Consider the following 9,318-nt stretch of genomic DNA (forward strand, 5'->3'; position numbering starts at 1 on the left):
TTTCCTCCGAGTTACTTCAGCTTTAGGGAAGAATAACAAATGAACCTACTAGGTAAGGTGGTAGCATTTTGCTGAGGCATTGTTCCTCGATTTAACAGAGCCAATATATATAATTAGGGTGTCTACACCTTATGATTGATCAGAATAATTGAAAATGAAGGCAAATCATACTTACCATCACCTCACAACCATGTCAAATGGTTGGTGAGAGATTTGCCAGATGCAATGACTGCTTGACAAAGGGCAGAAAGCAGCACCCCTCCTGAGAAAACAGCTACATGTCATTATGCTAAATTTGTTTACATGCGGTAAATTGTACTCCTAAAAGGGTCTTAAAAATTAATGCCAACTAGAGAATCATAAATAGATCTGCTGAACTTTTTTTTTCTGAGATGCTGATTGTCATGTTACCAAAATAAATTTTACTATAAACTTTAGTAGTCACATTATAAGTTGCAAGTTTTAAGGGGAAAGTTAAGTACTTATAGTACCTGGTAGCCTGTCTGTATTTTACATCTCTTGATGTATATACAACTACCCAACAAATTATCCTTGTCTCAGGATCCTACCCTCAGCCAGGGGAAATAGACATGGAGATTGTGGTCCTCACATGCTCTTGCTCTCGTCTCCCACTCTTTCTCTTTTCACTTTCTTCACCCTCTTCTCTTCTGCTTTGTCGCTAGACCATTTTCCCTAGCTTACCTTTCTCAAAGGAATGGAAGCAAGCAAAGCAGAAGGGAAGAGGAGCATGAAACAGGTGGCGGCGGAGGAGGATGGAGATGATGATGAAGATGTTGGGGAGGAGAGTAAGAAGAGAAGAGCATTGACCCTCTCCGGCGAAAAGGCCACCGGCATATCAGGGTCAATCCAACCTTCTTGTCAAGTTGATGACTGCTCTGCTGATATGAAGGATTCCAAGCCATATCATCGTCGCCACAAGGTCTGTGAGCATCACTCCAAGGCCCCAATTGTCCTCGTTGCCGGAGTCAGGCAACGCTTCTGTCAGCAATGCAGCAGGTTGGGATATCTTCATTTCCTCACAGAAATGCTAGTTTACTTTCTGTCCATCTTTAAGCACTTTGCTCCTTGGTGAGGAATTCCCACTCGGATTAATCTGTCTGTCTGATTTTTGCATACTTCTTTAGAGATTCTGCTGTGTCATTATTACTCAACATTAACCCGGGAACCATTGAAACTGTTCATTCAGTGGCAAAGAGTTAGAAAGCCTCGATGATTATGAAGCACTGTTTCATTTGAGAAACAAAGAACAATCGATCTGCATAACTACACTTGGATTTGACATGCTCCGAAATGAGCCAGAGTTTTGCAGATTGTAGTTGAGCCAGAAAAAGACTTGGTTTACTTACACCCGGATTCTTGCTCATTTCAGTGACACCAGTATTCTTTGTAATTAAAATGAGCTAGAATATGACAACCATAGCTTAGCTATGAAACAAAAGAAAAAACATTAAATGCTAAAATCAGAAAACTGGTGTCATAAAAGCCTGCATAATATTGATTTGTCGCCCTCCGTGTCTAGAGAGTTCAAGCATTTGTATGAGCCTCTGTTTAGTGTGGTATCATGCTGTGTGCCATAAGAAAATTTAAAGCGAACCCACGATTGCAGGCTCCGGATTGATTCAAACAACAAAATCATTTCACTTAGTTTGAACTCTAACAAGCTGACACTTGCATTGTCCCTTAGGGGACACCGGATAAAATTGGAATGATACAGAGAAGATTAGCATGGCCCCTATGCAAGGATGACGCGCACAAATCGAGCTTTAACTAAAATATAACCCTCCGAGTACAATGCACAAAATGATGCATGATACATGCTCTGGAATTACCGAAAGTTGCATTCAAAGGGACAACAGAATGCGCTAGCATGGTATCTTCGAGTATCTTGATCAATCTTTCTTCAGTGCCTTTCAGTCCTTACTCAGAGGGGAACACTAGTTACGCGCAGAAAGTCTGCATTTTACTTCTCAATTTGTATCAATTGATTCATAAAGCTGAGTGCGTTTCACTTTCTATCTCATGCAGAAACCTAGAAATCATCTGATTCATGAAGGAAGGTATCCTCCCGCTTATGCTAAACCTTTTACATATGTCTCTGTGTTGTTCTACAGGTTTCATGATTTATCAGAGTTTGACGAAGCTAAGAGGAGTTGTCGCAGACGCCTGGCAGGCCACAATGAACGTCGCCGCAAAAGCTCTTACGACTCCCGTGGAGAAGGGTAAAGCACAGTGAACGGTCACTCAACCGAAGACTGTAGAAGATACAACCGTTTTGACAAATTAAAGATCATTACCCTCATCATTTGTATGCTCTCTCTCTTCTGTCAATCCCTGGACTGTTAGATTAGTAACGTTGACAATAAGATTTGTGTGCATAAATCCAAAAGTGTACTCTGGTTTCTCCTCGGATACCATGTTCGTCTGCAACTATTCTCATGGAGTAACTGTTGATGAAAGATCGACCTCAACAGCTCCACCAGAAAGAAAGAAACCAGTTGCGGTTAATACATGTAAGATACCAAAAGATCCAAGCAACGAGGACAGTAGCGTATGTAATCTATCAGAAATCTGGTCCAACTTGCAGATCCTGGATATTATGTAATCTATCAGAAATCTGGTCCAACTTGCACATCCTGGATAGGTTCCCTTGCCGGCTTTCTTCAAAGAAACACACCAAAGCAAAGGCAACCCCTGCAGGCACTCCAAAAATCTATCCTATGTTTCGTCCAATGACACCAGAAGGCCTGCATAATGTAGGAATCCTTTCATTTTGGAGGTACATAACCTGGCAATTTAGTAAAACTTTTGAGATCAAAATTGATGCGATCAATTGGCGAAAAAACTGCAGCTCAATATACTGCCGCATAAGATTGCCAAACCAATGACCTTAGAAAATCGATTGGAAAACAAGTGACAGCCAACAAAATGGACCTCCAATTTGATGGAATCTCGTATCCTCTCATAACCTGCTTCACCAGGTGGTTGAAGCACATTTGATTCAAATTTCAGAATAATCCCCCATAATATCGCAATGAAAAGTTGCAACACTCCGATATCAGAAACAAACAATTGAAAGTTCAATTACTCCTCAGCCAGTATTGACTTTGTTATTTCCAAATTTTAGTGCAGTAACAGAGGCATATGAACAAACAGTGTCAGAATTCAAGTTCCTTTACAATTTAAGCTTTTTATAGAATGAGTACAACCAAAAAAAAAATCATCCAGAAGATGTAAAATTACAAGGTATAATTTCTTTGCAAGTAGTATAACATGAAAAAAAATGATCATGTATGATCCAGTGTCAAAGCATGTACACAATTGACAACTGAGTTTACTGATGTAACAACATCATAATACTCTTTGAATAACTAGCAGTAGGAAATCAATGAAGTCAATCAAGCATTTCAGGTCAAGGTCAAAGATAAACCATTAGTACAACTGAATTCTGTGAGGGACATGATAATGATGATCATGCAGCATTAGATTGTCTATTCCTAAGCTCACCAAACTCAGACCAACAAGCTTGAGAAATTCTCTGTTCCAGACCAATCAGCACAACATTCTTCCATCCCTCCATGACAGAGAATTAAAGTGCTTGAAGGAAAACAATTGAGAAACTTATACCAGAAGTATTTATCGGCTGTGCAGTTTGTACATGACAAGTGTAATGCTGGTCATCTCAGAAGATTGGCATAGAGCTTTCGGATCTAATATTATTATTGGAATGAGGCCCAGTTGAACTCCTGCAGTGATTGCCTGCAAAGTGTTGAGTACAGGAAACCAATACCCAGGTCTAGTCATGCATGATCCCCAACATTTTCACAGCTAGCTCCCATGTGACAATTGCAGCAGCATTAGCAGGAAATGCCCTTACCACAGTAGGACCCAGTCCCGCGTAGCATCCTCTAAGCCCGGATCTCCTGTAAATCTACAATGAAGTAGCAAACATATGTAAAAAATGCCCTTACTCTTTTATTAGCCAAGCAAAATTAACCATGCCACCACAAGGCAGTGCCAAGGCAGTGCAACTGAAGTTACAAAAGTCAGCTATCGTATATTTAGACAATCAAATGCAAATTTCCCACATTATTGAATCACATTCTAAAAGTTCTAGAGAACAGCAAAACATACCGAGGTTAAGACCTGAAATGGATTTCTTGTAGAGATTTTATCAGGGGTAGTCTGTATAATGGTTTTTGCAACATCAAAAGGAAGGACAACACACCAGCACTGCAAAGAATTAAGTGAGGAGAAACGGATTTAGGAACAGGTTGAATATAGAGTGTCCATATACAACATGGGAAAGAAGCAAAAGAAATTATATTTAATCATGTCAAATATATTCATCTGTCCCAAGGAATACACAAAGTAGCAAAGTGATTTAGATACTTACTGCTATACCACCAAGACCACCACTCATTATCCCGATTCCCACATCAATCAAGTGGGTCTGATGAGGGGAAGCATCTTTCAGTTGCAAGTGCATGTAGTAGCGAACATATTCATAAGTGGTAAAGAAAGATGCATTACCCAACGATTCTCTAAGCAAGGTTGTGTATCCTCCCCGAAAAATGCCTGTAGGCTGGAGATTCAACATGTCAGCTTGCAAGTATATTAGATACCTTAACTAAAAACTGAGCAAGCAATTTCTCACCCCCTCAGCTTTTACTGTTTTAATGGCACAGTCAAGAGGACTATTGTATCTACTGGAATATGAGATCAAGGAATCTGTGCCTTGAACTTGCATCCTACACTGGAGAATCTCAATGTCAGCAAAATTATTGCACCGGGTTAATGCAGCTAGTCATAATTAACTATCTGATTCACTTGCCTTCACAAGCTCCGTTGGACAGAGTATAGAACTAATAATAGATCCAGCAAAAGCTCCAGCAGGAATAATCGCCTGAGGCTGCGGCTTATCACTATGAAATCCGCCCTTTCCAATACAAACAATGAGGTCAGAAGGAAACTTACAATAAGCAGATGATGTGACAGGAGCTCATAGCATCTTTCTCAAACAATCTTGAAGATTGATGCTCAAAAGGGGCAAAAACAAGAATTTCATCCATTATAGTCAAACAGACCTGCAGGAGCTGTTTTGTTTGAGAGTAAATGCCAAAAGCAAGTGAACTTTCAAAAGCCATTCCCAGAAAAGAAGACGTTGCACCTCGATAGAGACCTTGAACCTATCAAATTAAAATAAATCAGTAATCTGCAGGAAAATACCAAGAAGAGAAAAGAAGAAGAAGAATTGGAGGCAACAAGCATGGAACTAAGATGCATCCTTCGGACCTCACCTCCAAAAAGAATAAAGGGACCTTACGTAGTACACTGAAATAAGGTCAAAGTACATTGTGCTTTATGAGACTTCTTGTTCATGTTAGTTTGATCCATCTTCATCAACTAATGAACTTCAAACCTTTTAAAACACCAAAAATCTTATTTCTTTCTGCCATTTCAGTCATCCAATTTACCAGAGATCCAATTGCGGCTCATAAATTGCGAGGAGTCATTTTCTCAATTTATATTGAATGAAGAAATTCGATCAGAATTTTACCTGAATGAAATTGGTCGTATTTTGTGTTGGCATGGGGGAGAAGGAAAAGGTCGATATGATAATACATTGAAATGAGTATATTGCACACCAGGATGTGTTTCAACTAAGATAAGAATAAATGACAGACAAGAACAGGAATTGTTACTTAAATGGTTGATCATCGTAAAACAGTAACAGAGATGTGGTATAACAAAACCTATAGTAAAGGTTACAAAAGATGGCAAAAAAGATTTTGATCAAACCCATTTTATCATTTTTTACAACAAGTGCAAGAAGTAAAGTTAATACGTGAAGGATGCAGTTTCACCTTTGATCGCAAGCAGACAAAATTCAAGGATAGTTATTCCTAGCCAATTCAGGAGTAATAATTTCTTTAACTTGTTTTATAGTAGGATACAAAATTTGAAATAACTCAAGGTCCACAAGCACAGAGAGAGAGAGAGAGAGAGAGAGCATCTGACAACAATTTGGCTATGTGAACAGCATTTGAGGCCAAAAGGACAAAGACATAAGAAATTGTTTGAGTAAGCAAGTTGAATTTTGTCATTCAAAATTGTTGAGATTATATACCATTGTTTACTCATGCTGTTGAACAAAAAGAAACACATTCCTAATGACGAGAAATCCAGCCTCTGGCTGATCATCTGGAAATAACACAAAAACAATTCATACAGGCAAACAAGATGCAGTCTGTCATTGGTCCTCTGCCAATACCTTCATAGCCTAAAAGTAGACAGATAACATGTATATAAGCAGAAGAACCGATGGACAAGGTTGGGGACAACGATGGCTTATCAGATGCAGTAGACAATGCATCACTTTCAAGAAAAACATGAGAAATTAAATTAGGAAAACAAAGTTAAAAATCTTATTTCATTTACTTAGACATCATGGTACCTCTTAGTTAAAAAATTAATAAACTTCTTAATGTTATTACCAATTAGTTCTTGGGACTATCCATTTAAATCTCATGCATTAAACTTCAATGGAAATTCCCCTAAAGTAGACATGAACAATGGGATTATGTTCATGTGTCTGTGCCACATCCAAAAGCCAAATGCCGACAAAGAAGTCAAAATTTAGCTTTTCTTAGATTACAGGACAAATATTACTCATAAAGTCAAGAGCAATACATTTGGCTGCTTCATGAGGACAGACATGGTGGCAGATCAAAAATATCAAATTTAGATCACCTGGTTCACCTTTACCACCTTGTCAGATCATGACCAGACTAAGACTGGCCCTCTATAAGTGGGGATGTAATTAAGTAGGAAAACACAAGTAGATGCTACTTAATTCTTTACGCTCACAGGAAACACAAAGGTAAGGTTAGGTAATAAAGAAGTAAAGAGGCATCACACTTAAGCCTTAGTATTCTAGAAGAACATGCAAGCACAAGAGACACAAGGGCTATGGTTGGAATCCAAGCAGTAAAGAGGCATACTCCTTCAGTCTTCAGTATTCTAGCAGTACAATGCAGGCCATTCTTGTACTTTATCCCGTTAGCTGCTGTATTGTGCTTTTGGAGCTTGACCTGATGAGCAATGGACAGTCATTGAGAAACAAGAGCACCAAATATAATTCACCTGACTCATCAACCCACTTCTGCAGTTGATAATTAACACTGATTACTGAAACACCATTCTTGTCTAAAATAATAAACGAAAATGTTCCACTTCCAGAAACAAATAAATCTAACATCAATTCATTCATTCCAACCCATATGTCCAAGGACAACCCAAGTCCAATAAAAGGAGGATCTCAGAAATCAAGATGGTTGACGGTGAAGCTTCTAGATATCTAAGACAAGAAAACAAAACACAAATTAAGTCCCACATTTTGGCATCATATCGATGTACATTACAGCTATAGAGAAGAATACTGAATCAGATGAGTGAATTTCAAATTGAAAAGCAGGTATTTTAAATGTCAACACGTTCTACCAGCTCTAACTGTCATCAATAGATGAGGGTGAAACTACTGGCTGGTCTTCTGAGGGAAACTAAGAAGTAAGTGATGAACAAAGGATGCGCAAAACAAACAGTGTGAAGAGATGCATAGTAGAAATGAACACGTCAAGTCTACTTCTTTCTGACTGTGAGTACACAAGTTGAGGCTGTGGATGAGTTCTTAACCAGGCTATGTTTTATTTACTTACGTCATCTACAGCCAATTATATAACACTAGCAAAGCAGTGATCCTGGTCCCACAAAAGGCAACAGAAAAACAAAGTTTGGAGTAGAGAACTTTTCATGGTATGACTTGGGTATTTATGCACATACTTTTTTTTTCGGTTCATTGTCTAAAATCTTCTATCATTTGAGCACAGATCCGCAGCACAAAATTGGTGAAATACGTAGCCAAAGAAATCAAGAATAAAATGAATAGTATCTGGTATTATTATGTTGTGATGTCTAGAGTTGGCATTTCTTCCAATTGCATAATCATTTTATTCCACTTCATTTCAACCTGTGCTAAGGCTTCTTAGATACTCAAAGCCTGCTTCCAAGTTTAGAAGCATCACACCCCAGACTGAAAATTACCCTCCAGTCCGCATCTTTTTCTCCCTTTGCTATGTCTATGCATTTCTTTTAAAACAGCAGCAAAGGCAACCAGACTAACCTACTCTATTCTAACCTACCAAGAATCGAACTCCCAATCTGCGAGCGCAGATGGGGCAAGCCAGTTGTTTCCATGTAGTATATATTACATTTCATATCAGTAAAATTTGATAGCCCATTTCAGTACAATGCAAACGAGAAAGCTGAAAGATGGATAAACTTAAACTCACAAAAGTAAAAGCCCAAGTCAAATATAGTCATTCTACATTCAGAAATTTTTACATAAAGTAGCTAGTAAACATCAAAGTTCCCAATAACTAGGAAAGTATTAATGGCACAAAGAAAAAGAAAAAGGGTTAAACGCATACCTTGACAGTGTCAAAAGGATGACCAACAATGACAGTTGCAACGCCTGCCCACATACCTGCCACATATTCTTTATACCCTGAACTCTCCCCCATCTTCTAGTGGTTTCTTTGAAGAATTCTTGTTGCCAGGGAAATCTTTTCTTTTTTTCCTTGTTTCAAACTTGTATGAGGGGAATGTGTTTGTCGGCAACAAGAAACAAAATCATGAGGTGGTGCTTTTCAGTGGCCATAGCAGCATCAATCTTTAGACCAAGAGTGGTTAGAACTTAGAAATAGAACGTTAATAGTACTAGTATTTGTTACTGTTTTGGGTCAAACTATAGCTGCGGTGGCTGGTGATGGAGGAGGATGGCCACCGATAATGATAGCCGAGAGGCTCCTCCGTTGGTAGTTGGCTTCTGCTGCTGCGGCGGCGGACCAACGCATGCTGGTTCATTCACTTATATAGTGCTTCTTCCGGAATCCACCGCACCAAGCTCCACGGCTCGGTAAAGTACGATTCTTGGAATATTTGCTTTTCTTTTCATTTTTTTTCATCAGTCTTTTCTCTTGGGAAATTCTCTATCTTTTCAAGTTTAAAAATTTGACCCCAAAAAAAATGGTGGCCTTTTATCTAAAATATGTCATACACTTATGGTATACAATGTAAGTTTAAGGGGAAAAATTGAGAAGTTTCTTCAATTATTTTTCGAGTTTGTAGTAATAAGCATAATGAACTCAACTTTTTGACTAATTTTTTACTTTGGCAATTGTTTAGGCTTTTATACTCTATTGTATTTGTAGGAAAAATGTAATTCACTTATCTAATTAA

General features: G+C 38.5%; 2 protein-coding genes and 1 non-coding gene across 5 annotated transcripts; 2 read left to right on the forward strand and 1 right to left on the reverse strand.

The window, feature by feature from the left end:
• The first annotated feature begins 463 nt into the window (after window positions 1–463).
• On the forward strand, window positions 464–2,430 carry LOC140036654 (squamosa promoter-binding protein 1-like). Its single transcript, XM_072078950.1, has 2 exons — window positions 464–1,017; window positions 2,133–2,430. The coding sequence occupies exons 1-2, from the start codon at window positions 716–718 to the stop codon at window positions 2,242–2,244; spliced, it is 414 nt and encodes a 137-aa protein (XP_071935051.1). The 5' UTR covers window positions 464–715; the 3' UTR covers window positions 2,245–2,430.
• On the forward strand, window positions 1,697–1,799 carry LOC140037424 (U6 spliceosomal RNA). The gene has a single exon (XR_011841330.1). It is a non-coding gene; the product is annotated as a U6 spliceosomal RNA (small nuclear RNA).
• A 758-nt stretch (window positions 2,431–3,188) lies between the features above and the next one.
• LOC140036653 (mitochondrial arginine transporter BAC1-like) lies at window positions 3,189–9,066 on the reverse strand. 3 transcript variants are annotated; one of them, XM_072078949.1, is made up of 9 exons: window positions 8,508–9,066; window positions 7,298–7,378; window positions 7,023–7,112; window positions 5,106–5,207; window positions 4,853–4,957; window positions 4,676–4,774; window positions 4,415–4,603; window positions 4,153–4,251; window positions 3,189–3,949 (listed from the first exon to the last, which is right to left on the reverse strand). In XM_072078949.1, the coding sequence occupies exons 4-9, from the start codon at window positions 5,163–5,165 to the stop codon at window positions 3,815–3,817; spliced, it is 687 nt and encodes a 228-aa protein (XP_071935050.1). In that variant the 5' UTR covers window positions 5,166–5,207; window positions 7,023–7,112; window positions 7,298–7,378; window positions 8,508–9,066; the 3' UTR covers window positions 3,189–3,814. The 3 variants fall into 3 exon arrangements, with proteins under 3 accessions (XP_071935050.1, XP_071935049.1, XP_071935048.1); XM_072078948.1 differs by having other exon boundaries at window positions 7,023–7,183; window positions 7,278–7,378; XM_072078947.1 differs by lacking the exon at window positions 7,298–7,378.
• Between the last annotated feature and the right edge of the window lie 252 nt (window positions 9,067–9,318).

This window comes from Coffea arabica, chromosome 2e, assembly GCF_036785885.1.
Source record: "Coffea arabica cultivar ET-39 chromosome 2e, Coffea Arabica ET-39 HiFi, whole genome shotgun sequence".
Taxonomy (NCBI): Eukaryota; Viridiplantae; Streptophyta; class Magnoliopsida; order Gentianales; family Rubiaceae; genus Coffea; species Coffea arabica.

Bases quoted from the DNA above. Each gene is read 5' to 3' on its own strand.
- LOC140036654 (XM_072078950.1), top strand. From the start codon at position 716: ATGGAAGCAAGCAAAGCAGAAGGGAAGAGGAGCATGAAACAGGTGGCG. The intron at 1,018-2,132 runs GTTGGGATATCT...GTTGTTCTACAG, and splicing joins TTCTGTCAGCAATGCAGCAG to GTTTCATGATTTATCAGAGT.
- LOC140036653 (XM_072078947.1), bottom strand. From the start codon at position 8,600: ATGGGGGAGAGTTCAGGGTATAAAGAATATGTGGCAGGTATGTGGGCA. The intron at 7,113-8,507 runs GTATGCGTTTAA...ATTGCTCATCAG, and splicing joins ATCCTTTTGACACTGTCAAG to GTCAAGCTCCAAAAGCACAA. The intron at 4,775-4,852 runs GCAAGTGAATCA...GAGATTCTCCAG, and splicing joins GTCCAACGGAGCTTGTGAAG to TGTAGGATGCAAGTTCAAGG.